The following is a 25,620-nucleotide window of genomic DNA, read 5'->3' on the forward strand; positions in this document are numbered from 1 at the left end:
GGTGCCTAGAGACTGAGTGCTTGTACCTGGCTCAGGTGTAAGCTGGGTTGTTCTGAGTCTGCTGGTGGTTCCTGTGGCTTTGCTGATCCTGGCAGAACTCTCCACATGGCTTCTTGCTTAGAATCTGATGAGGTTGCAGCTGGCAGGGACCTAACGTGCTGCTCCACAGTCCTCCAGTTTCCTTCTTAGCTCTCTGGAACAGCACCCCTGCACTCTCAGGTTTTTCTCATAGAATCATAGAGTTGGAACGTACCTCATAGGTCATCTAGTCCAACCCCCTGCACCATGCAGGACACTCACATCCCAATCGCTCATCCACTGTCACCTACCACCCCTTTGCCTTCACAGAATCAGCCTCTCCGTCAGATGGCTATCCAGCCTCTGTTTAAAATTTTCCAAAGGTGGAGAACCCACCACTTCCCGAGGAAGCCTGTTCCAGTTGGCAGGCCTATGGGTGGCCCTATAGGTTCAGTCCAGCATCCTGTAGCTCACCACAGCCACCAAATGCCCGGAAGGCTCAGGCCATAGGCCCCTCCTCCACTTCCCCCCAGCAGTGCCTTTCAGACTTGACCTGCCAGACTTGAATGCGAAGATCCTGTTGAGCGGTCCTGGCCTTTTGAGAGACCTCTCTTCTATGCTCTTTCCTAATCTCAGGCTATGCAAACCTGCATTTTCTCCTTGCCTCCTCCAGGCACGCGGGTCTATGTCAAGCTGGACCCCAAGTACCAGGGCCGCGTGGAAGGCCTTTGTGGGAACTTCGATGGGGACACTGAGAATGACTTCACCAGCAGGCAGGGCATCGTAGAGCCCACTGCCGGCCTCTTTGGCAACTCCTGGCGGGTCAGCCTGCTGTGCCCGGAAGTCAACAGCGAGGACTTTGAGCACCCGTGCACGGTACGCCCACCCCAGCACCCCACGGCCTGGGCTTCTAGCGCAGAGGCCACCACCCCTGCAGCTGGGGAGGGGAGGAGAAGCCGCTCCGGGTATCCCAGGCAGCCTGGTGGATCCTTTTGCCTCCAGCCTGGGGAAACACCTTCCCCAACTCAGAGGAGTGGTCTGGGAGGAGCAGGTGGCCATTTCCCAGGACATGCTCTGAAGCGTTGCTGGCTGCAGGTTGGGAGGTTCCTGGAGATTTTGGCGGTGGAGCCTGGAGAGGGCAGAGGCTGGGGAGGGAGGGGAGAGGCCTCAGTGGGGCATAGTGCTGTGGAGGGCAGACACCAGATCAGCCACCTTTCCCTCTTGATTGGTCACTGTTGTCTAGAGATCTGTTGCCTGGAGGCCAGGAACCATACTGATTACCCTAATGGTCATTTGCAAGTAGATTTTAATGCTGCACACAGTAAAGGGGCCCTGAATTTGCATTGCTCAGCATGTGTGAAAACCTCTCCTGGCCAAGAGGCCCTTCCCTGAGAAGGGGTGGATGTCACTGCTTAGCATGAGATGAAGAGACTCCACAGAGGAAGTCACGGCCCTCCGTTTGCAAGGCGGTTAATGAGGGGTTGTTTTTGAGGACATGAATTCATGGGAATGCCATAAGCTGGAAGTGACTCTGTGGCATTTAAATGCACCTGTGAAGGGTAAATGAAGGTGAGCAGCCACGTTGCTATGTTTGTAGCAGAAGAAAAGAGCCAGAGTCCCGGAGCACCTTCAGGACTGACCACTCTGCTTCAGACACCACAGGCCTTTGAAGTGTGGGGTAGTCGCTGAACAGGGCCCTTAAGAGAGGGAGCAGGAAGGTATTTGTTGTGCCTGCATTTTAGGCTGGGGGAAGTTCAGGCAAGCTTTGCTGGGTGCTTCTCATAATCTGTCCCTTGACAGTGGCGGATGCAGTTTGGGAGAGCCATGCTCCTTACAGCCAAATCCAGGCAATCAGGACTAAACAAGACTCGCCCCACAGCCTGAAAGCCTCTCAGCAGGCGGAGGAGGAGTCTTCCAGATCTGCCTTCTGAGCCACCCAGATAGGGAGGGGGGAGAGATTGATGGAGCCCAGCCAGGCACCTCTCACCTCTGTCTCTCCACTCGCCTTGGCCAGGTGAACTCCCACCGGGTGACTTGGGCTCGGAAGCGCTGCGGAATTCTGCTGCAGGACCTCTTTGCTCCCTGTCGAGAGGAACTCCCCTGCCAGCAGTTCTACGAGTGGTGTGTCTTTGACGCCTGTGGGTAGGTGACTGAGAACTGGGCAGGCCGTTTGTTTCTTTTTTAAGAAAATGTAATACCCCCCCCCCCCTCTCTTTGGAGACCTGCTGGAGGTGGCTTACAGATAGTAAAGGGGAATCACCAAAACACTAAAGAGCCAGTCAGCGAGCAGCCTAAGAAGTTGCGGATAAAACGATCCTTAGGAAAGAAGCTGACTGTCAAACATGTGGAAGATGAAAAGGCCCATTGCAGAGGGAGGGAGCAAGACTGGCCCCAGGTGCCACTCATGGTGAATCTGAACCCAGGCCTCTCCAGATCCAGGGGACACTCTCCATGTCCACATGCCAGCTGACTGCAGAGGCAAGGGCTTCTTCCTCTGCCCACTGCTAAAGGTCCAGACACCCCTGGCTCTTCTCTTTGCACACCACATCCTTTCCCAGCTGGTGTGTGAGAAACAGCGATGTGTGTCACGGGAAGGCTTGGCCCTGGAGGAACCCCCTGATAGCCATGCGCCTGGTCGGGTTCTCCCACCTCCTCCAAGCAGCCCCCTCCCTTCCGGAGGCATAGGGTGTCCCTGGCTGCCTCCCCTCTGATGCCATCTCTCCCCCGCTTCAGGTGTGATTCAGGGGGGGACTGTGAGTGCCTTTGCACAGCTATTGCCACTTACGCCGAGGAGTGCAGCCAGCGCGGTGTGTCGGTGCGCTGGAGGAGTCAGGAGCTGTGTCGTAAGTGGGGTTGCCAGTTCTGCCCTGGGGGATCCCTGGAGATGCAGTCACAGAGCCGGGGTATGTGTGCAGGCTGCTCAGCAGGGCCTGTGAAGTAGCCGTTTTCTCCACGGGAACTGAACTCTGTCCTCTGGAGGGGGGGTGTAATTCTGGGCAGGCTTGGAGGCTGGCAGCATACACTGTAAGCCTGGTACTCTGATGGCAGATTGGGGGTACTCCTTTCCCAGAAGCTCTGAACTGGCCTAGGGACTGGAGCTCAAAGAGAACTTGGGGAGGGTGACTGAGCTGGGGCCTGCAGCCCTCGCTTCCTCCGCTGAGACCCCAAGAGCTCCTGCCCGGCAGTCCTCATTACAGGGAGGCTGTTTGCTGGGCCTTGTTTCCGCCCAGCTCTGTGCCTCTCTCTCTCTCTCCATGCAGCCCTGCAGTGTGACCATGGGCTGGAGTATGATTCTTGTGGCCCCGCCTGCCCCCAGTCCTGCAAGAACTTTGGCCTGGAACCCCCAGAGCACTGCCAGACCATGGCCTGTATGGAGGGGTGCTTCTGCCCGGAAGGGAAGATGCTGCATGGTAAGACCATCGGCCGTAAAGGGCCAGCTGAGGCAGGGAGGCAGGAGACGGGCTTGGGAAACACCTGGAGATTTGAGGCAGGGACCTCAGCACAATTAAAGGCTCTGGAATCTCCCCTCTGGGAGTGGGTCAAGAGAATTCTAGTGGGGCCTTCCCTGAATCCAAAGCTTTGTGATCCTTGGCTGTTTGTCCACACCACTGACTATTGTGCTCCCATGACCCCCTAGAAATTCCTGGCAGCTGCCTAGACCCGCAGGCCAGTTGTGAACAACTCATAGGGCAGAGCCCCCCAAGCAGTGCAGTTGCCAGCCATGTCTCCTTCGCCTGCCCCCTGAGACAGGGCCTTCCTTGCTAGTGCCCATTGCCGATAGCAGCGGTCTGCAGTAGAACAGCTAGATTTGAATCCAGCAACCCCGCAGAGGCCAACAAAGTTTGGGGCATGAGCTGTTAGCGCCAGGGTCATATGGGGGCCAGACTCTGACCCACCTCAGAGCCCCCGATGGGCCAGGCAGCTCCCTCAGTGGGCCAGAGCCCTGGGAAACGGCATGTGCAAGCCCCACCCAGCAGTGGGAGTGCCCGAGACCAGGCCCGGAGCAGTGGCCAGCATGGGCCAATCCCCCCTCTCAGCCACTGCCTTGGGGTCCCTCCTGAGACCCCAGCGCTTCAGTGGGAGGGAGAGACTGTGTGCTTGGCTGGGGTGTCACGGGGAAAAGTGGAGCAGTCGGTCAGGCCGTGACTCTGTGCCCTCTTGTTCTCTGCCAGAGGGGCGATGCATCGACCCTGCCAAGTGCCCCTGTTACTGGGAGGGCACCTTGTTTCCACTGGGTGCGCTGGTGATGCAAGAGTGCAGGAACTGGTAAGTCCATAAGAAGGGGGATATCACAAGCCGCCCTCCCTTGTCCCCCTGCTCAGCCCCTGCTGCGCTTCCTGAGATCACAAGGAAGTGAAACTGGCTGTAAGGAATGTCAGACGTGACATGCTCTTCATGCCGCATTCAGTGCTGGATCCCAAACCTGCTGTGTGCACCCGGGGGACACAGAACTTGTGCCCACTGCACAGACCAGAGGTCAGCCTGGGGAAGGATGGAACAGCTGCTGTGCAGCCAGGCTTTCCTTAATGGGCAGCTCCTACCAGGCCCTTTGGGGTAGCCCACGGCAGAAAATTCAGCCCAAGACACCCTCTTGGCCAGATGTTTTGTGAAGGAGGCTGGAAGGTGAGCATGTTGCAGCCCCTCTGATGTGTGTTCTTCCCACAGCTCATGTGAGGCAGGCCTGTGGCAATGCACTGTGCCGCTGGAGCATTGCACCACCACACCCCACTGTGCCGAGACAGAGTTTGCCTGCCACACGGGTGAGCGCTGTGTGCCCAGCGCATGGGTCTGCGATAACGAGGACGACTGCAGGGACGGCTCGGACGAGTTCTGCGCCTTGAGCTGTGCCCCACATCATTACCAGTGTGCCAGTGGGCAGTGCGTCCCGTGGGGCTACCGCTGTGATGGCACTGCAGACTGTGTGGACCACTCTGACGAAAGGGACTGCCCCACACCCACCTGCGCCCGACACGAGTTCCGCTGCTCCAATGGCCGCTGCATCCCCCAGGAGCACGTCTGTGACGGAGAGCTGGACTGTGGCTTTGCAGACCACTCTGACGAGGCAGGCAAGTGGGGGGGGGGAGTGACCGCCAGGAGGGAGCCTGTGTGGAGGGACCCTGCCTGGCCCCTTCTCAGGACAACAGGTTGCTGGCCGGCAGGATGGATCCCGAGTGCTAGGAAGGGAGGGCCCCTCTCGAGGGCTGTGAGCATTCATTCAAACAATTGTTAGGCTGGCTTTCCACCTCCCTTAAGCTGTCAAACACATTAAAGGAACCTTATAAAATACATGCTATTATAGCCTAATAAGTTAAAGACATAGGATACAATTATTAACTACTATTTTGGCACAAATATTGGTTTTGCAAGTTTTGGCTTCTTCAGCTGAAAAATAAAGTAGCATTTTTACTTAATGTAAATTTATATAGTATATACTAATATTTAATATTACATATTAAAATGAAGCTAATGTACTATTTCCTGTGCTAAGTACAGTTCCTGTTCCAAATAACATCATAATTGCATTACGTCATCATCGTGCCTTTACTATTACATTACCACTATTTTACAAGCCCCAATTAGGGGAGACCCTACAAAACATATTCAGAATATATTAAAAGACATTATACAAGGTACATTGACTTTGGGCTATATAAATTTACAATGTTTAATTTATTAGTTACAAGAATTTCCATATGGGCCCATTTTCTATATTCTCCTCAAGAGTCACCAGTGGGCAAACCAATTATTTAAGGATCAGGTTCAGTTTTAGAACCAGTGGCAAAATGCTATTTTTAAAGAGTAGGTAAAGGTTTATTCAGGAATTAAAATACTTGATCGTGCAGAGGAGAGACAGAGATAGTAGCTAACTACACATGTTTTTGCCTCCACTATACTGTTACTGTGTAGTCCTTTTCTTGTCTTGTCTTGTCTTGTCTTTTCTCTCTCTCTTTTTAGAATTCCAAAGGTGCCATGGGCTCCAAGTGGCTGGGGACCCCTGACCTACAACATTAAAAAAATAAACCAGGGGGGGGAGGGGTTGGTTCCTTTTTTCTTCTTTTCTACTTCGTTGGATCACCAGGAATTCTTGTGCTGGTGGTGGTGGGGGTAGGGGGGTGTTGGTCTGAAGCAGCAGAACCAAGCCTGAGTCCAGGGCGCCTGGAAGACCAACCAGCTCCTACCCAGAACAAAACCACGTTGGTCTTCCAGGTGCCGCCAGGCTCAGGCTTGGTTCTCTTTGGAGCCTGCGAGTGGCCTTTTTTCAGAGGAGGGGGCTTTGAGTCCACCACCCTGCCTCCCTCCCTTCCCTCAGAGTCGCCCTCCCAAAGAACTAGTTGCTGGCCAGGGAGAGGGGAGAACAGTCCCGGCTGAGTGACAGAGGAAGGCCGGCCGGGTCCCTTAGGGCCACCAAGGAGGCGTCTCTGCCCCAATGACAGCCTGCCTTGGCTAAATGGGCTCTCCTCTCCTTTCAGGCTGTGGCTCAGCCTGCCCGCCTGGCGAGTTCCGGTGCGCAGTTGGGCGCTGCTTGGCATACCTGCACCGCTGTGACGGACATGACGACTGTGGAGACTTCAGTGACGAGTGGAACTGCGTGTGTCCCATGGGGCACTTCCAGTGCCCAGACAGGCAGTGTCTCCCCCCAGCTCTGGTCTGCAATGGCCAACAGGACTGTCCCTCTGGAGCGGACGAGGCCTTCTGCCCAGGTGAGCTCCTCCTCCGAGGCCGGCTCTTCGGGACTCCCTCAGCAGTCTCCGCCCTCCCTTTTTCTCCTCAGCCACGGTGCTTTTGCCCTATCCTCAGTCACAGCCATGCTTTCGGATCTGCTCTCATCTCTCTTTGCGTTGTTCCTCCTCCTCCTCCTCCTCACCAATGCTACCGCAGGGCCCTCCCCCCCTCCGTCCGATCTCTAGCCACCTCTTTGCCAAGAGGACCACCTACCCATGGCCAGCCCTCCAGCTTCCTTCTCCTCACCTTTCTCGGTCAGATTGCAGATGAAAGCAGCTCCAACAATTGCAGGGTCTTCTGTGGGCTGGTGGGAGAAGTTGGGTCATTTTTGTTGCCCCCCTCCCCCAGGAGCAACTTAGACTCAAAGCAGCCTTACATTTTTTGGGGTGTGTGTCCGTCCTTTAAGCTGTGTAAAATTCGTTCATTTCCATATGTTTGAAGCCACATTGGGCACCTGCATGGGCAGACAGGTGGGCATAGATGGTCCAAACGAAGAGATGACCTCTTAGAGGCTTTTGGCCTAATCCCATATTCGAAGACTTCTTAATTCCTCCAGTTGCAAGACTGATGTGAGGGAAGGGCTCTCTGGGGATGAGTTAATCTGCCTTCCCCTTATCCCAGAAGGTTGTTTGGTTGAGCTCAGATAGGCCTCCAAGCCGAAGGGTATGGATGTGGGGTGGTCCGTCTGGCCGCTTCCTTTATTATTATTAGTAGTAGTAGTAGTAGTAGATTTATTCCCTGCCACTCCCTGACCGGCTTGTGGCAGGTTACAATGTCCGTTAGCTAGGCCAGAGGTCAGCTGACGAAGGAGGGTTCCCCCCATGGCAGAACTGTGAGGTTGGCTGACCATTGTTTGCATTCCACTTTCTCCTGTTGCAGGCCAAGTGACCTGTGCCCCTGGGCAGTGGCCTTGTCCAGATGGCATCTGCGTGAGCCGCATACAGGTGTGTGATGGAGTGCGGGACTGCTCTGACGGCGCTGATGAGAACCCGGCTCAGTGTTGGCTGGCCCAGACCACAGCCCTGGTGGCCACAGGTCCCTCCAGTCTCCCTGTGACTCCCCCAGCATCGGCTGATAGGACCCTGGGTAAGAAGACACGGTACAGCTGGGTAGGAAGTGCTCCTTCTCTGTTCTGCACAGCATGGGCCTCTGGAACAGTGGCCTGAGACCCAGGCCCAGCCTGGCCTTAATCGATGACCCTAAGTTATGGGGGAAAGGCCTTTCGTTGTGATGCCATCTGTTTAATTTGAGGCATTTGGGATTGAAACAGGGGCCTCCTGCATGCTCCAGGCAGATGCGCTACCACTGAGCCACATCTTCTGCTTTGTGCAGTGCAGGGAACGGCCTCCTCTATCTTCCAAAATGACTTTGTTTCTCCAGACGGATCTCTTAAAAGCTTTTCCGTAGCCATGTTAGCCCAGAGAGCAGACTCTAGTAACTCTGTGCTTCTCTGCCTGAGACCCTGGAGGGCCACGGCCAGCCTGAGGAAACGTATAAAGTCAGATGAACTCGTGTGAAGCGGTCTTAGGTTGAGTCAGATCATCAGGCCATCAGCGTCAGCCTTGTCAACTCAGACTGAGCAGCCCTTCAGAGGCTCAGTTAGCGGTCTTTCACATTACCTTTACTGGAGACCCCTGGGTTTGAACCTGGGCCCAGCCGTGGCTCCTTCCCGAGTGGCACAGTCCTTGGCAGGCCAGGGTCTGACTCAGTGGAAGGCGGCGTTGTGGGTTCAGAGGGGCAGGCACCAGAGAAAGGGGCTTGTGGGGACCAGTGGAGGACGGAAGAAGCGCTTCCGAGGGGAGCTGCGGGAGGAGATGAGTCTGCTGGGCAGGCCGGGGAAGCAGGTCCTTGCAGAGGAGTTCAGGGGCTGCTCTGCCTCCCTCCCTCCCTCCCTCCCTCCCTGTGCAGGGCCGCCCTGTGGCCAGTATGAATTCCACTGCCACAGTGGGGAGTGCCAGCCACGGGGCTGGGTGTGCGATGACGAAGCCGACTGCCTGGATGGCAGCGATGAGCTGAACTGCAGCCGCCCGTGTGGCCTTGACCAGTTCCCGTGCCAGCTTGCCAACGAGTGCATCCACTACAGCCGCCTGTGCGATGGAGTGCCCCACTGCCAGGACCAGTCGGACGAAAGCACGGACACCTGTGGTAAGTGGCTGTGGGGTCCCTGGACACCTGGGTCTGGGGGGAGCAGGGGCAGTCTGTGCCCCGTCCTCGATGACCAGTCCCTCCTTCGCATTCAGGCAGGCTGCATGCTCTAGTCCTACTGGGACTGTACCATTTTAGGATGTTGCAGATGTGAATGCTTCCCTGACCCTCGGCCTGAAGAATGCTGTCGCATCAAGGGAAAAGCTAAGCATCTTTTGGATGTGCTGCTACTGGACGGTTTCTTTCAACTAAGTGATCCCCCCCCTCCCCTTCTGAAGTGGTATCTGATCCTGGAAAGCCTTGTCATTCTCCTGCCCTGATTGTCCTCTGCCTTTTGTTTCCTGAGAACCTCGGGACACGCTTACTCGGTTTCATTGATTTGTGGACAGGATTGATTCACTGCCCCTTCCAAAATGACAATTAATATGTAAAGCAATAAAAACAACATTTCATAGTTAATATGACATTATTAAAACCTATTAATATTAAGCATTGAAACTGACTGGCCCTAAGGTCAAGTGATGGCAAACAGCAGTCCTGGGGGCTGTGGGGTGGTTCCAGTTACGTAATTCTGGATCTACCTTCCGGATGGTGGTTTCCAGTGTGTGTGTGTGTGTGTGGGGGGGCATCCTTGGGGAGGGGGGCCTGTGCTGTTATAGATGTGGGAATTCATTGGCCCCAACCAAATGCTGGGGGGAAGAGCTCTGTTTCCAGGCCCCGTGGAACTGACAGAGCAAACTCCAATGGGATCACTCCAGCGATCGCAGTTGTAGATATACCTGTTCACAGAGGTGGGTCCCCAGCCATTTCGAGTCTGTTGGCAACTACACAATTCTGCCACAGCAGGCAAAGCCAGACCCCGATGGTGGCCACAGCATCCTCTCCTTGTCTTGTGGCAGCAGCTGCTGCCAAGGCAATGATTTGACATATCTGCCCAGCCAGTCAGGATGCTTGCTCTGGAGCCCTCCTGGTGTCCCTGATGCTATTAGCGGTTAGTGGTGTAGTGGTTAGGAGTGCGGACTTCTAATCTGGCATGCCAGCTTCGATTCTGCGCTCCCCCACATGCAGCCAGCTGGGTGACCTTGGGCTCGCCACGGCACTGATAAAACTGTTCTGACCGGGCAGTGATATCAGGGCTCTCTCAGCGTCACCCACCCCACAGGGTGTCTGTTGTGGGGAGAGGAAGGGGAAGGCAATTGGAAGCCGCTTTGAGCCTCCTTAGAGTAGGGAAAAGCGGCATACAAGAACCAACTCTTCTTCTTCTTCTTCTTCTTCTTCTTCTATTCCAAGGACAATAGATCCCTGGACTGAGGAGCTTGCAGTCTACCCATTGGGGAGAGGGAGAGGGAGAGGGTGCGGGTCTATTCCCATAGCAACTGGCTGCCTTCTCTCTCCTTGCTTCTCTCCTGGGACAGGCTCCACCCAGATCCCGCCCTGCCCAGGGTTCTTCATCTGCAACAACCGCATGTGCATCAACCTCTCCAGGGTGTGTGACGGTTCTCCCGACTGCCCCCAGGGAGACGATGAGCTGGCCTGTGGTAAGGAACCCCCCTCCCACCCCTCAGTGGAGTGGGGAGTCACTGGCTAAACTGGATATCAGGCATCCTGACCTCTCCTGCTTCCTCCAGTGTCTGGCTCAGTCAGAGACTGCTTTGGACAGGGCTGTGCATTCACACGGGCAGTATGCAGTATCTGCCAGTGGGGAATTTGCATGGTTAGTTCTGGCAAAGTTAGCTGGAAGGGGCATGGCAGGGGCTGCTTGGGAGGGGTGGGAGTTAGATGCCCTCTGCACTCTCCCTGGTGCACACACGTGCCCCTCCTTTGCTTTGGGCCTCTCCCACTGCTGCTTCCTGCCAGTCCCACTCTTGGCATTCCGAATGCCGTGGGGTAGGACTACATCTCCTGCTCTGGGGGGTCAGCTCTTGGAAGCTCAGTAGGGATGGCCCGGGCTGGTACCTGGAGTTCTTTTTATTTATTTACTTGGTTTTTTGTTTACTGTACTTATGCCCCATCTTTCTCCCCCAAAGTGGCTTATTTTGTTTTCCTCTCCCCCATTTTGTCTTCACAACAACCCTGTGAGGTAGGATAGACTGAATGCAAGTGACTGGCCTGCAGCCACCCCACAAGCTTCCATGGCATGTGTGCATTTGAACCTGGGTTTTCCAGATCCTGGCTGACCCTTGAACCACTGTGTCATGCTAGCCCTCCCAAGGAAGCCCAGGGCTGCTGTCCAGAGGCAGGCCAGGGCAAACCACCTCTCTTCATCTCTTGCCTGGAAAACCCCTTGAAGGGTCTTGCTGAGTCAGCTGTGACTGGAACATCAACAGTAATCCGGCTCCTCTGCGGAGCTGAAATGCTTGAATTCTGTCCGGAGCCTCTGACTCCTCTGGGCATCCTTTGGAGAACTTTCTGTTGCCCACGGGGCAGGGAGGGGACTGGCTTGGATGTGGAGAGGCCTTTGCCAGACAGACCGGAGAGCTGTGTTCACATGCAGGGTCAAATTCTGGACGTGTCCTGCTTGCTTGGCTCTTCTGCTTCTCATAGCTGCTTCTTGCAACCCCCTAGAAAGCCCTGTGGCTCCCCCAGGCGAGAGGGTCAGGACAGAGGGGCCCTGCAGAGAATACTCCTGTGGGGACGGCGGCTGCATCGCTTTTAAACAGGTAGGCTTGCGGGGTGGAGGTGGGCTTCGGGCCCTTCTGTTTGGGTTCCTCTGGCCCCAGAGAAACAGCTCCTCAATGCTCTTGGGGCCTTTCTCCATTTCAGGGCCGGGGTGGGGTGGGGGGCTCATTCAGAATCCACACAAGGCCTGGCTCTCAATAGAGTTGCTGCCTGCCCACAAGGGCTGCCAGCTCTGGGTCGGGAGATGCCTGGATACTTTGAGGGTGGAACCTAAGGAGGGGAAGGGCCTCAGTGGGGCTTAGTGCCACTGACTCCACCCTCCCAAGCAGCCCTTTTCTCCAGGGGAACTGATCTCTGTCTCCTGGAGAGCTGTTGAAATCCCAGAAGATCTCCAGACCCCACCTGGAGGTTGGTACCCCTACTGCCCCCTTCTTCCAAGGACAGCTGATCCTTCGCACGCTGCAGCCTGTCCCCGACCCCAGCTCCCCACTCCCAGGCTGCCAGCCTCACCTTCCCATCCAGCCTCCCCCCCTCACACAGGTGTGCAACGGCCTGGCCGACTGTGCGGATGGCAGCAAGGCCTCTGGCTGGCTTCCTTCAGACGAGTGGGACTGTGGCCTGTGGGCCCCCTGGGCCCCCTGGAGCTCCTGCAGCCGCTCCTGTGGGACCGGACTCCAGGTCCGCCGGAGGAGCTGCACGCGGCGAGCGGACGACGTCCTGCGCCACTGCCTGGGCGAGGAGAGCCAGGCGCAGCAGTGCTTTGTGGTGGCCTGCCCAGGTGAGGGGGGTGCAGCGAGAAGCACTCTTTCTTTGCTGGCCCAGGATAGGCCAAGCCCAGAGGGCTACTGTCGGTAGGAACTGGGGAGTGGAGCCATCTGCCTACAAGGTGGGGGGGGGGGCTCAGCTGGCTGTGCCTGGCATTGCCCACTCTGGACAGGGACGTTGCTGTGTTTAAAGACGCATGGCCAGCTCTGGCGGCCCCCGATGGCCTGCTTGGGTGAAGCCATCAAGGTCACTGCACGTGCTCTGCCCCTCCCTGTTCCACAGTGGACGGCACATGGACGGAGTGGACGGCGTGGTCAAACTGTACTTGGGACTGCCGCGGGGTGGTGGTGCGACGCCGGGACTGCTTGCCTCCCCAGAACGGGGGCCGCCACTGCACAGAGATGCCGGAAGCTTCCTCCAGCGCCATTGAGATCAGTGAGTGAGTGAGGGGAGCAAGGCAGGAGAGAGCCCAGCTGCTCCTTGAGGAAGAAAAGCCCTTATGTGGTGAAGCAGTTGATGACCCTTCTTCTTGGGGCCAAAGTGCTCCTCTCCCCTCCACATCGCCCTGGTGGGCATTCTGCCCCAGAGTTAACTGAGGGCATGGGGCTGCTTTGCTTTGCTGGGGTGCGGGGTGGGGGGTAGGCTCAGCACAGCTAGAGCAAGATGCTGCCCCCCCCACAAAATTCCATTTAGCCCAGACTACCCTGCATTCCTCAGATCCTGGGGGATAATCAGGGTCCGCCTTGGCTAGTTTTTGGCTGGGAGACCCCTAAGGAAGTCTGGGATCCCCATGCAGATGGAGGAGGTGGCAGACCAGCCCTGAGCATCTCTTGTCTTGAGAGCCCAAGTGTGGAGCCTCTGTGAGTCTGCTGCCACTTCACAGCACCCTACGCCCACCCCCAAATCTACATGTGCTCCTGACCTGGGGGGCCTGGCTCTCCCGCTCTCAGGAGCAAAGTGGGGTCAGCCTTGCAGAGTCCTTAGCTGGAAGACCCCCAAGGAAACCTGGGGGTGCTGCACAGAGGATGGGAGCTACACTTCTGGCAAGCAGTGTGTATGAACATGGTCTTCGGCACTTGTGGACTGTAAGATAAATGTGAGCAGACAGTGGGATGCGGCAGTAAAGAAGGCGAATGCAGCCTTGGGCTGTATCAGCAGAGGCATCGCATCAAAATCACAAGGTGTCCTAGTCACATGGTACGCTGCATTGATCAGACCCCACCTGGAGCCCTGCGTGCAGTTCGGGAGGCCTCACTTCTAAAAGGACATGGACAAAATGGGGAGGGTTCAGGGGAGAGCGACAAGGATGATCCGGGGCCTGGGGACCAAGCCCTGTGAAGAAAGGCTGAGGGACTTGGGAATGTTCAGCCTGGAGAATGGGAGGTTGAGAACGGGCAGGATTGCCACTTATAGGAGGGGAGGGAAAGATTCCTGTGGGTAGCAGAAGATAGCACCCACAGTAATGGGTTTAAACTACATGGAGAACGATATTGGCTAGATATCAAGAAAAAAGGTTTCACAGAGTAGTTCAGCAGCAGAATGGGCTACCTGAGGAGGTGGGGAGCTCCCCCTCACTGGCAGACTTTAAGCACCAACTGGATAGATCTGTATCCTGGATGCAGGCTGTGTGTCCCTTCAAACAGTAGGAGTCTATGATTCGATGAGGCAGGCAGTGCCCAACCACCTTGGAATGCCTGCCCTGATCTGGGTGACCCCGGCTAATCTGATCTCATCAGATGTCAGAAGTTAACCTCTCCCTCCTCTAGACTTCCCCTCCTATTTTCTGCCTTCCTTGGTTTGCAACCCCCCCCCCATAAACTAAGAGGGGGCAGGCAGCCTCTCAGCACTCTCTCCCACCCACCCCCATCTCCAGAGCCATGCCAGCTGGAAGGATGCCGCAATGCTTCCGCCTGCCCTGGAGAGCTGGTGAACCGGAAGTGTGCTCCGTGCCCCACCTCTTGCGTAGAGCTCTCCAGCCGCACCAGATGCAAGAAGGACCGGCCTTGCAGCCCAGGTGAGGCGGAGAAGGGAAGCATTGGGCATGCAAAGCCCCAGCAGGGAGGCTGCTGAGCTGGAACCAGAAGAGGTGTAGGGAAATCCAGGGCTGGGTATGTCCTGGGTCTGCTTCGGGTGGTGAGACACACCTAAGGGTGAGACACTCTGCTCTTGAGTTTGCTTTCTAGCCCTTTGGCTGTGCAGGATCTCCTGTGGGCTGGAGGTGAGCTTCTCCTTTCGATTAATGATTTCCTGCCATGGGTCATCTTGTGCTCTTCACAAGGGCATCGGGGGCAGATGTTATGTGCCTGATACTGGCACCAGAGCCCTGATTGACCCAAACACCAAAGGGAATTGGAAAACAGATGTTGGGATGGTTTACAAAATATGTATCTCACCCTGTTGCTCTTATTTGGGCCACCAAAAAACATTAAGATCAAATAGCCCCCAACAGGTACCGTTAAAACACTTAAAAGACATAAAAGCAGCAATTAAGGAAGGCTCCTGGAGGGAAGGCCCCACCAAGCAGAAGAGCACCTGCCAGACGCAAGGTGCCTCCCTCCCTCCCTCCATTGCTGTGTTTCCCAACTTAGTCTTCCACTTGTGTCTCCCACCAACCTGCAGGCTGTTGGTGCCCCGAAGGGCTGCTTTTGGATAGTGAGCAGCGCTGTGTGCGCCCGCGGGAGTGCCCTTGCCAGGTGGAGGGTGCCCGGTACTGGCCTGGCCAGCTGGTGAAGGTGAACTGCCGGATCTGCACGTGCCAGGAAGGGCAGATGAAGCGCTGCCGGCAAAACCCTGAGTGCACAGGTGGGCAGGGCCGGTTCTCCCCTTTGGCTCCTCCTCAGTGTGGGAAGAGCTTGTCTCAGTAAGGGGCAGATGGTCATGCTCTCCTCCCCTTCCCCAGTGAACTGTGGCTGGTCGTCCTGGTCCCCCTGGGGCGACTGTCTGGGCCCCTGCGGAGTGCAGAGCATCCAGTGGTCCTTCCGCAGCCCCAACAACCCCAGCAAGCATGGGAATGGGCGCCAATGCCGGGGCATCTACCGAAAGGCCCGCAGGTGAGTCCACGGGGGGGGGGGGGCAAGGCTCTCCTTTTGGTTCTCGCCACTCCTGCAAGCTGAGGGTGTTCCCTGAAGGAGCAGAGGTGGGATCTGTGCTGCAGGCATTGCATGAGCAGACCGTGTCTGCATGGCACAGTTCAAATAGATAGATAGATAGATAGATAGATAGATAGATAGATAGATAGATAGATAGATAGATAGATAGATAGATAGATAGATAGATAGATAGATAGATAGATAGATAGATAGATAGATAGATAGATAGATAGATAGATAGATAGATAGATAGATAGATAGATAGATAGATAGATAGATAGATAGATAGATAGATAGATAGATAGATAGATAGATAGATAGATAGATAGATAGATAGATAGATAGATAGATAGATAGATAGATAGATAGATAGATAGATAGATAGATAGATGCAGAGACTAGAATGAGGGGGACAGAACAAGTTGCAGGAAATGCTCAGAATCAGGGCAGGACCCCTCCCCGGCTGTGGACTCAAATGTACTAACTGGGATTGCCAACTCTGAAGCTTTGGAAGTGGTGCCTAGGGAGTGCAGAGATGTGGGAAAGGAGAACTCAACTGGGATGTGATATCACAGAGATCCCCCCTGAAGCTGCTGGTTGTTCCAGGAGACCTTTGCTGTCTAGAAACCTGTTGCCATTCCAGGAGAAGTCCAGTGGCCACCCTCGTATTAACCCTCCTCCCTCCCCCCCTCCCTCCCTCCCTCCCTCAGGTGTGAGACAGAGCCATGTGAGGAGTGTGAGCACCACGGCCGGACCCACGCTATCAGCGACCGCTGGCGATCAGGACAGTGCCGAGTGTGCCAGTGCCTGCCGAACTTGACTGTGCAGTGCTCCCAGTATTGCCCCTACAGCACCGTGGCCTGCCCGGAGGTGAGTGCAGGGCATCCCCCTTGCCAGAACAGAAACCTCCGTGGCCCTGAGACCCCTCGGCTGATAAGGCACGGTGCCTCTGAGCCTGTCCTCACTGACCCGTCTTCTTGCAGGGCCGAGTTCTAGTGGAGGGCCAAGGAGAGGCATGTTGCTACTGCCGGGAAGCTGGTGAGTGCCTCCGCTTGGGAGGGTGGGACAGGGTGGCGGGGCTCCCAGCGGGTCCCTGTTTCCCTTTGACAAGGACATCTTGGTTTGGGATGCTGCATAAAACATTTATCCCTTGGTGGCTGTTGCAAGAGTGGCACAGGAGTTGCCTGAAATCCCAAATGCTCTCAGGAGCTCTAAATGCCCCACAGGGTTGGTAGCTCTGGGGTTTAGAATGACGGTTCTGTCTTGACTTCCTTGTCTTTTTTAGGTGAGAACCAAACAGCAGCACCCACTGGGTCAGCCGCCACACCCCTGGGGCCCAGTGGGGCCAGCCCAGTTGTCATCACCACCCCTGTGCCGCTCAGCACCTTCCCTCTGCCCCCGCTTGGCGGTGAGTCTCTGCAGTACCAAGCCCACCCCTTTCGGTTCAGCTGTGTGCTGGAGGAGTCTATGCTTCTTTAGAAGGTTGGGAGCTGCCTCAAGGCGCATGATGCGCCTGCCTACCACTTTCTGCGCAGCACCAGGGATCCATTCAAACACCCAGCTCCACACTTCCCCCCCAAAAAAATGCTTGAAAGGGCAGTCTGGTTGCTGTGCTGCAGAAGAGCCAGAGTAAATCCCTTAGCCCCTGAGAGGCCAGCATGATTTTCAGAGGATGAGCTTTTGAGAGTCTGGCCAAGGGAGCCGCGACACTCAGGCATTGATACCTCCCAGAGGCTTTTGGGTGGGATCAGGGCTAGAGATCTTGGGAAGGTTGAGATGGATGGAACACCGGGGGGGGGGGGGCAGGGAAGGTGAGATGTAAGGAGGAGGGGGCTGCTGAGACTTCCCTTCAGGTTTGTCCTGGGAGGTTGAAAACCCCCGCAGCTGTCCCTTGTTATCGTCCCTTCCCCTCACTCCCAAAACCAGACTGGGGAGCAACTGCTGCCACCGGTGACTCTGACAGGATCTTCGCTAAAGAAAGCTGCATGTTGCACCCTCTGTGCACCCTCTGTGCTTGTACTGCCATTGGGAACTTGCCCACTTGCCTCCTACAAGCTCGCACAGAGGTGATCGGCCAGTTCTGCCTTGCAGTTCTGAGCTGTCACACCCCAGCCATGTCACCCTGCCCCACTGCCCCTCCCTGGCACCACACTTCAGTTGGCAAGACAGAATAGGCTGCTGCATCTCCAGAGACCGGGTTCAGAGGGCTCCAAGTATAAGAAGATGTATTCAAGGAATAAAAACGGCACGCGTGGTCTCTTCAGGCATTCAGGCAGGATGCAAAGAAGGGGCAGGCTGAGAAGGAGTTTGGGGGAAGAAACCCAAACCCTGGTGCCCAGTGGGGGAAGAGTCCTCTGGGGAAAGAAGCCTTCCCAGCCCCGATTGGAAGGGAGCCGGTGTCTGAGAGAGGAGCCCTCCCGAGCCCCGGGGGAAGCTGTTCGCCTGAGGGCAGCCGTGAAGCTTCCCAGAGGGAAAAGGACAATTCTCTTTGTAGCAAAACCTGCTTCACAGGAATCTTCTGGAACGCCTTTTATTCAAGAACAGCCATCCAGTTAATAAAGTTCCGCTGCTGCTTAACGTTATTCGCCAGAGAGTCAGCGGTTTACCCTGTGAGGTAAAAACTGTCCACCTAAGGCAGGGGTAGTCAAACTGCGGCCCTCCAGATGTCCATGGACTACAATTCCCATTCGCTGGCAGGGGCTCATGGGAATTGTAGTCCATGGACATCTGGAGGGCCGCAGTTTGACTACCCCTGACCTAAGGCAAAAAGTGGGTGCTTTATTTCTGCCAGCCGGTTCAGAAACCCTTTTGTGGTTATAAGGGGCCAGGTGGGAAAAATTAAGAACTGCTTAAAATACAAGACGCTACCAGGCTGCCCAGCAGGAACAGCAGGAGAAACTTCCATGTGGCTAAAAAGGGCAACGTTGGGAGTCTCAGTTCCCTGCCAGCATCCTTGGGGCCCCAGAAGGGACGTTGCCGCGGTCGGTGGCAGCCCCCCTGTGACGGGGGGGGGGCATTTGACCCCCCCCCCCCGCGTTCTGGAGGGACAGGCTGAGGAGGGGCGGGGCCAGGGAAAGAGCGGGAAAAGAGCCTGAGGGAAGATTGGGGCAGGCTGAGGAGGAGGAGGAGGGGAGGGTCTCCTGGGGAGAGAAGGGGGCCAAGAAAGGAAGAAGGGGCAGTGAGAGGACCATTCCCGGGGGGGGGGCAGGGGGCTGTGTTCATCTGGGGGGATGGCTTCAAGGCTGAGCCGCTTTCCCAAAGGAACAAAATGCAAAGTTGCTTCACAGTAGTCTCTTCAAACTTTGTTTATTTAAGAAATATCCACCTGGTTAACAAAGTTCAATTTCCTATTGTTAAAAAGAAGACCGCTGTGTGCCTTGGCTCCCTTGCCCCTTCCATCATACTTGGGTCGCAAGGGAGAAGACGCCGTGACGGCTGCGATTCAAAATAAACCCACGGTTGGCTAGTCCCACCATAAATATTGGGAGGGAAAAAGGAATATTTCAAAAAAATCAAATATTTTACTTCAGGAATTTCAGTTGGCACCTCCCCGCCCCAGGGCACAAAACAAAAGAGGCAGACGGTGGAGCTCCTGAGGAGAATCCCAGCTGAAGTAGAAAAAATAGGAGCAAAGAAGGAGAAGGAGTTAGCAAGAAGTAAGGCAGAAGCTGAGAAAGCCAAAATTGAACAAGAAACAGAGTTGGCTACAGTGGAACAGCAACAAAAAAGAACAGGGACTTGAGAGGCGTTTAATTTAAGATTACAGGAGATAAGAGCTGGGCTGCCACAACCTCACAGATATGAGGAAAGGACTGCTATTGAACAAAAGAAATTCCCTAAATATCAGAAGGGGGACAATGTTGAGCTTTTTGAAAGTCTGTCAGGATTTTGATATTCCAGATGAAGACTGAATAAAGTATCTGTGCTGGCAAATCTGTGGAGGGCTAAGTGAAATATATGCAGAAAACCTCTCACTGTCTTCTCTTTAAAGAGAGGTGATATGTAAGATATGGCTTGGCTGCAGAACAGCAGGAAGGCTTTTCGTGAACTCCTCCTCTGTGGGCAGAACGTGTACCTTTCCCCCTTCAGAAGAGTCTGTGCTCTCCCACCCCAGGCCGTCCAGCCCTTCCTGCTTCCAGCCATAGCAGCCTCTTCCATTTGGGGCATGACATTTGGGCAGGGTAGGCGATGGTGGGTGGCTGACTTCCCACGGCCAGAGTCATTAGCATACGTGAGTCTCCACGTCCCCTGTGGTTGGAGTTTCCGGCTCATCCCCCAGTCTGGGTTTGAGCAGAGAAAGAGGCCAATCATGATGACTGAAATACTGGGGTGACTTTTTGGGTAGACGGCATTACTCCAGACACAGGAAGAGTTTTCCCAAGGAGTCTTGCCGATGCTGGAGGCCCTCCTGTCCTGACCCTGGGCTTTCCCTCTCTTTCTGCTGCAGACCTGTGCTACAGTCCGCTGGGCATTGTCTCCTTGCCAGATGCCAGCTTCAGTGCCTCCTCACAGCTGCCAGAGAACCCAGCGCATGCTGCTCGCCTCAACCGTGTCCTACCACACTCGGATTTGCAGGGGTGGGGCCCCCAAGCAGATGTGTATCCCGAGCTGCTCTCCCGGCCCCCGTTCTTGCATGTGGATCTAGGAGAGCCCAGAAATCTTACAGGTAGGTGACTAGTCATTAGGGTTGCTGGGGGTGGGGTGGTCTGAATCAGGTACCAGCCTCACCTGTCCATCTAGTATCCATAGGGTGCCCCTTACCGGTAGACACTCCTTCCTCTTCCTGCAGTGACACTATGGCAAGGCCATTACAGCAGAATGAGGAGCTGTATATGCGGGGGGGGGGGGGGGGCACATCCTCAGCTGGTGGGGGACTTTGATTCATTGGCCTAGCATGGAGATTGGGGTCAGTGCTGTTAAGAGGACTCTAATTGCTGCTGGCAGAAGCTCAATTGTATTCATCACAGGTTTAAAGCCTTTGTGTTCAGAGGTATACCGCAGAGACATTTTATTTAAAGTATTCTCCTTTTGCATGCTCTGTTTTTTTAAAAAATTGATCTGGCTTGTTAAAGTTATTTAATGTTTTTGAAGCTCAAGAGGGGCCCTTAACAAGAGGCTTTGGGAAGGGGCCATGACTCAGTGGCAGAGGCTCTGGCATCTGACCTTGACATCTTCCATTAAAAGGACCAGGTAGGAGGGGAAGGGAAAACCTCTGCCTGAGACTGTGGAGAGACCCTGGCAGTCAGGAGAGGAGACTATACTGACCTTTATAGGCCAAATGATCAGTATCATGCGGTTTCAGTATCAGTATCATACGGTTTCATGTGTGAACAGTAGACTTTAGGGTAATGAACCAGCTGCTAGGGGCTTCACCTCCTTAAAGGGGCACTCATACTGAAGAAGAAGAAGAAAAAGAGTTGGTTCTTATATGCCGCTTTTCCCTACCCGAAGGAGGCTCAAAGCAGCTTACAGTCGTCTTCCCATTCCTCTCCCCACAACAGACACCCTGTGGGGTGGGTGAGGCTGAGAGAGCCCTGAAATCAGAACAGTTTTATCAGTGCCGTGGCGAGCCCAAGGTCATCCAGCTTGTTGCATGTGGGGGAGCGCAGAATCGAACCTGGCATGCCAGATTAGAAGTCCGCACTCCTAACCACTACACCAAACTGGCTGAATTATCAAACCCCTTCTTCTTCCTGCATGTGCCCAAGGCAAATGGAGGCTGCAGATAGCTTTCATTACTACCTTATGGATGGACAGAGAAGGGTTTGGTTTGCTGGAGCAGCTTCTTGCTGCTATGCACCCATTATGCCTGCTTGACCCTTACCTGGAGAAAAGACACTGAATTTTGCAATCTATCATCTATGGATGCATTGCTCAGAGGATATGCAGGATCCCCACCTAATGAGAAGACCGCATTAGGGATGGATCAGGGCCAGAGTGGTTCTAGCATGGGTCTTTTGGGGGCATCCATTGGCCACTGTGTGAAAGGGAATGCTGGGCTGTTCTGATGAGCTCCTAACCCAACTTCCAGGAAGCCCCAGCAGCAGCCTCTTGTGCTCCTGACCCCACAGTGTCTTAGTTTTCACACAAGAGTTCCAGCACTGGCTCCATGGGCAAATCTACAGGGAAAGGGAACCCCCCACAACACTTCCTCCTGGGGTTTCCCTTCTACCCAGAGATGGTCAAATCGGGAACTGCCTGGACAACAGCAGTTGTGCCCCGTTCTGTCCTCCTGCAGGGATAGTGGTACAAGGGGCCAGCTCTTCTGATGCCTACGTGACCAGCTTCTTCCTGCAGTTCAGTCCAGATGGCATGAGATGGCATGACTACTTTGAGATGTCCCCCTTGGGTGCTGCACATAAGCCAAAGGTGCCACATAACCTTGAGGGTGCATGGGAGGAGGGAGGGTGGAGAGTGGCTGTTGACAGCTGTCTCATGCAGGAATGTATCGTCAGGGAACTGTAGGGTCTTTGTAGACGTGTTCCTGTCTTTCTAATGTTTTGCTATATTTGGCATTGGTGAGTGATGTTTAGTACATGGTGGGGAGGGCATGTTTAGGCAGAGGGAACAGCCTGAGGCCTTGTGGGAGTTCTGGATGATCTTGTCCTGGGCACAGATGTGCTTGGAGCATGCAGGCTGGACAGGCATGTCTAACAATACCAGAGTCCTCAGTCTTCCTCCACTTCTGCCTAGCTATTCCAAGGAAACTCAGATGATTCAACTCCTGTGGTGCGGACCTTCCAGCACATGATGCTCGCCCGGCATGTCCGCATCCTGCCTCACGACTTCCACAATGGGATCTTCTTGCGCATGGAGCTGCTGGGCTGTGGGAAAGGTGGGATCCCAAGACTCAAGTTCATCTGCCTGGTGGAAGTAGGGAGGGGGCAGGAAGTAAAGGGACGGCAGTGTTCTCTAGACAGAAGATGTAGCTACCAAATAGAGACAGACATGCGGTGTGTTGAAGGAGGAACAAGAAGGATGCCCTTCTGATGTTCTTATGATCACTCTCAAAGTGGGCTGCAGGCCAATCCCATCACCAGGCCCCCCCTCCCAACTCTTGCATCTGGGTTGCAAATGGTGGCTTCGGTGAGTCCTCCATTTGGCAATGCGCCCTGTAGTCTGTGCCAGCCTGTTCAGACAGATCCAGTAGAATCTGCAGCACAAAGATTTGCAGTACCTATCTAAAGAACGGAAGAACCCATCCTATGGTGCTGTTGTTTTGACATTGAAACCTCGACCATTTTTCTTGGGTTGCCCTTAAAAACTGGAAGGTGTTGTTGGAATTGCCCCTCCCTTCATACTCATATGCTGCATTTTTTTGCTTGCTTTGAAATTTTGTGTGTTTTATTTTGTCCAGCTTTTTGAGTCCTCAGTGTTGTAAAAAAGGGAGGGACTAGAAAACTGACGTCTCTTCTACTTCTGCAGCCATAAGGGCCCTTGTGGAGCACTGTTTGAGTAACTTCACCCCTCCAAGTCTGCCAGCAATTGTTAGTTGAGGGCTGCACCTCATCTCCTGAGGGGCTTCATGGCAGAGTGGAAATCTGAACCTAAGTCTACTAGCCGGCCCCTCCAGCCAGCCCTAATGGCTGACTCTCTATAACCTTTGACCGAGACTTGTTTTATCTCACAAACCACAACTGCCCTCCACAGTGTCTCCAGAGCTTCCGGTCACCCCTTCGCGAGGGCCAGGAGAGAGGCCTTGCCGGACAGGCGAGTTCCAGTGCCAGAACGGTCACTGCATCCCCGCAGGGCCTGATGGCGCCATCTGCAATGGAGTCAATGACTGTGGGGACTTCTCTGATGAATTCCGCTGTGGTGAGCAGCAGCCCTCATTCTGGGGCCCAAGAATATGGGGCGGGGGGGGGGAATGGGCAAGACCCAAGGACTCCTTTATAAATGTTTTTCCCTGTTGTTCATGCAAAACGTTTTCCATGTACATCAAGAAACTCCAGGGTTTCATGAAACCCTGGTTTAGAAATCCTGCCTTACACCGGCCCAGCCTCTAGGCCACCTGCTGCCCAGTGCCCTGGCTGCAAGAGGGTCAGTTAACTCAAAATTCATTTGGAGGAAGGTGAGCAAGTGCACTAATGTTCCCTCCCCTCTCCCCAAAGCTCAGAGGGAAAAAGCCTGCTTTATTTTGTGACTCGCCCAAAAAGAGAAAAGGGGGGCATTTTGTCACAACACAAAGATATATATAGTGTGCACGCACTACGTACAAGCATGCTGGGCTGCTGCCTCCACCATCCATGTCATGGAGCAGATGAGAAAGTCATGCTAACAAAAATCCTTTCTATTTATTGCAGGATCCAAAACAAAATTTTGTTTACAGCAAGACCTCCCTGCCCCCCCCCCCACACACACACATCCTGTGCTTCCACCTCTTTGTATAAGACATTTCCTGGGGAACATATCCCTTGCATACAGTTGTGGCCAGCAGGCCATTTTGTGTGCCTATTAACACACTTTTTGTTTGTTCCAGTTGGGCACGGTAGACTGGCGGGGAGCTCCATGGAGAAGAATCCCCTTTCTGGCACTTGGGGATCATTATTGCACTCAGCTGGTCCATGGCCTCCTCGACCATTTGCTCTCTGTTCTGTGCCCCCTTGCCAGGAACTGCCCCATCGCTGGCGCCTGCCCTCCAGCGGGCCTGCCTGCCCTCCCAGTTCCACTGTGCCTTAGCCAACATCTGCATTGAGGCAACCCAGAGATGTGATGGGGCTGCTCATTGCCCAGATGCCACAGATGAGATTGGCTGCATCCCTGGAACCAAAATTCCTCCAGTGAGCACCATCAGGTAATTATTAAGCAAACAAGCGGCATAGATTCTCTGGCCACAACCTGCTGAACGGCTGGGAGACAGAGGTCACTGTGAACAGTAAAGTCGCCAACTCAGCCAGACCTTCCTCAACCCCTGATAGCTGGGCTAAGATTGACAGCTCTGGGTTGAGAAGTTCCTGGAGATTTGGGGTGGAGCCTAGGGAAAGCATAGTTGGGACTGAGAGGGAACTCAACAGGGATGTGATGCCATGGGGTCCGCCCTCCGAAGCTGCCGTTTTCTCCAGGGGAGCTGATCTCTGTAGTCTGGAGAACATCAGAGCCCACCTGGAGGCTGGCAACCCTAGAACTGGCCCCCAGCAAGACTCTTAAAAGCTGAGATGTCCAGGAAAGCCAGTTGTGTGCCAGGGTCCAGGTTTTGTGTAGCACACTGCGCCACAAGCACTTCCCTCACTGATGCAATTGCAGGGGGTGCATGTTGGGGACAAGAGCTTCCCCATGTGGGCGAGTTCTGCGCACTTTCCTCCATTTTCTCCCAGAGCTTCCCCATCCACAGGGCTTACACACTGCCATTTTAATTGCCATGAGAAGGTTCACGCCTGCCTGCAATGTTTCTTTCAGTCCACGGACCCTTGAGAGGCAGCCATGGAAGCCGTCTGTGTCCTATGCAACTCAGGTATGACGCTGAGGACTGGGGGGGGGGGGGGGGGACACCTGTTTTTGAGAATGTCTGTTTACCAGAGAATACCAAACAGAAGGGAGGCATGGCATAGTTTTGTTGTTGTTGTTCAGGCTACCAATTGCATATGGCCTAGGGTTAGGATTAGGATTATGGCCAGGTGGGCTGGGCAATCTCCCTCCATGCACGCACACCTGACTGCGTGCTGGGGGAATCTTTGTCTCCTCCTCTCTCTTCCGAATTCCTTTCTGAGATCATGGCACCATGTTGAGTTAGTCCACAAAGATGTGTATGGCTTGACCAAGTGTGGGCCAAAGAGGGCTCTGTCTTCCAGATGCTTGAACTGTAGGGCCACTTTCAGACTTCTACACATGCAGCTTTGATTATTTCAAAAGTAGGAATAATGAGCTTCATTTCTGGTCTGGAACAGGTTTAGCAATATATTTTAGGCTCCGTGTTATTTGTCTTTATGTCCTGACTTTGTTTTAATGGCTTCTTTTGTTCTTATACTGATCATCTATTAACATTTTAATGATTTTGTGATATTGGTGTTACTGCCAAGCCATATGGGTCATGAGCCTGGATAGGCGGCATGCAAAGTCCTGAAATTAATAAATAGCTGGGTTGTCAGGTGGGCACTGTGCTCACAAGCGAAACACAGAGGTCAACTGCATCTGTACATGGAGGTTCTGTCTCACCATGAAGGTTATGGACAGGTTTTTCTTCAATGTATTTGTCTTTGGAAAAGACGCTTGAGGTACAGATGGCTGTAGGGAGGTGCAGATCTACCAGCAATTTGGACTTATT

At 54.4% G+C, this 25,620-nt stretch overlaps 1 protein-coding gene across 8 annotated transcripts in view; it reads left to right on the plus strand.

Moving 5' to 3' along the window:
• The window catches only part of LOC143820909 (SCO-spondin-like), a 109,108-nt gene that overhangs the window by 25,673 nt on the left and 57,815 nt on the right, over nucleotides 1-25,620 (plus strand). For all 8 annotated transcript variants that reach the window (XR_013225597.1, XR_013225596.1, XR_013225598.1 and 5 more), the window contains exons 24-48: nucleotides 692-894; nucleotides 2,033-2,160; nucleotides 2,752-2,861; nucleotides 3,279-3,428; nucleotides 4,191-4,284; nucleotides 4,684-5,084; nucleotides 6,489-6,719; nucleotides 7,621-7,827; nucleotides 8,650-8,886; nucleotides 10,302-10,424; nucleotides 11,452-11,546; nucleotides 12,046-12,283; nucleotides 12,553-12,705; nucleotides 14,144-14,284; nucleotides 14,890-15,072; nucleotides 15,170-15,320; nucleotides 16,070-16,229; nucleotides 16,343-16,397; nucleotides 16,645-16,767; nucleotides 19,807-20,025; nucleotides 21,598-21,728; nucleotides 22,053-22,194; nucleotides 23,010-23,174; nucleotides 23,970-24,153; nucleotides 24,756-24,810. Coding sequence is in view for 4 of the 8 variants with exons in the window: in XM_077304264.1 (XP_077160379.1) it covers nucleotides 692-894; nucleotides 2,033-2,160; nucleotides 2,752-2,861; nucleotides 3,279-3,428; nucleotides 4,191-4,284; nucleotides 4,684-5,084; nucleotides 6,489-6,719; nucleotides 7,621-7,827; nucleotides 8,650-8,886; nucleotides 10,302-10,424; nucleotides 11,452-11,546; nucleotides 12,046-12,283; nucleotides 12,553-12,705; nucleotides 14,144-14,284; nucleotides 14,890-15,072; nucleotides 15,170-15,320; nucleotides 16,070-16,229; nucleotides 16,343-16,397; nucleotides 16,645-16,767; nucleotides 19,807-20,025; nucleotides 21,598-21,728; nucleotides 22,053-22,194; nucleotides 23,010-23,174; nucleotides 23,970-24,153; nucleotides 24,756-24,810 (4,079 nt within the window). In the remaining 4 variants the exon portion in view is untranslated. The remainder of the gene's footprint in view (nucleotides 1-691; nucleotides 895-2,032; nucleotides 2,161-2,751; nucleotides 2,862-3,278; nucleotides 3,429-4,190; nucleotides 4,285-4,683; nucleotides 5,085-6,488; nucleotides 6,720-7,620; nucleotides 7,828-8,649; nucleotides 8,887-10,301; nucleotides 10,425-11,451; nucleotides 11,547-12,045; nucleotides 12,284-12,552; nucleotides 12,706-14,143; nucleotides 14,285-14,889; nucleotides 15,073-15,169; nucleotides 15,321-16,069; nucleotides 16,230-16,342; nucleotides 16,398-16,644; nucleotides 16,768-19,806; nucleotides 20,026-21,597; nucleotides 21,729-22,052; nucleotides 22,195-23,009; nucleotides 23,175-23,969; nucleotides 24,154-24,755; nucleotides 24,811-25,620) is intronic.

Source organism: Paroedura picta, chromosome 11, assembly GCF_049243985.1.
Source record: "Paroedura picta isolate Pp20150507F chromosome 11, Ppicta_v3.0, whole genome shotgun sequence".
In the NCBI taxonomy this organism is placed as follows: Eukaryota; Metazoa; Chordata; class Lepidosauria; order Squamata; family Gekkonidae; genus Paroedura; species Paroedura picta.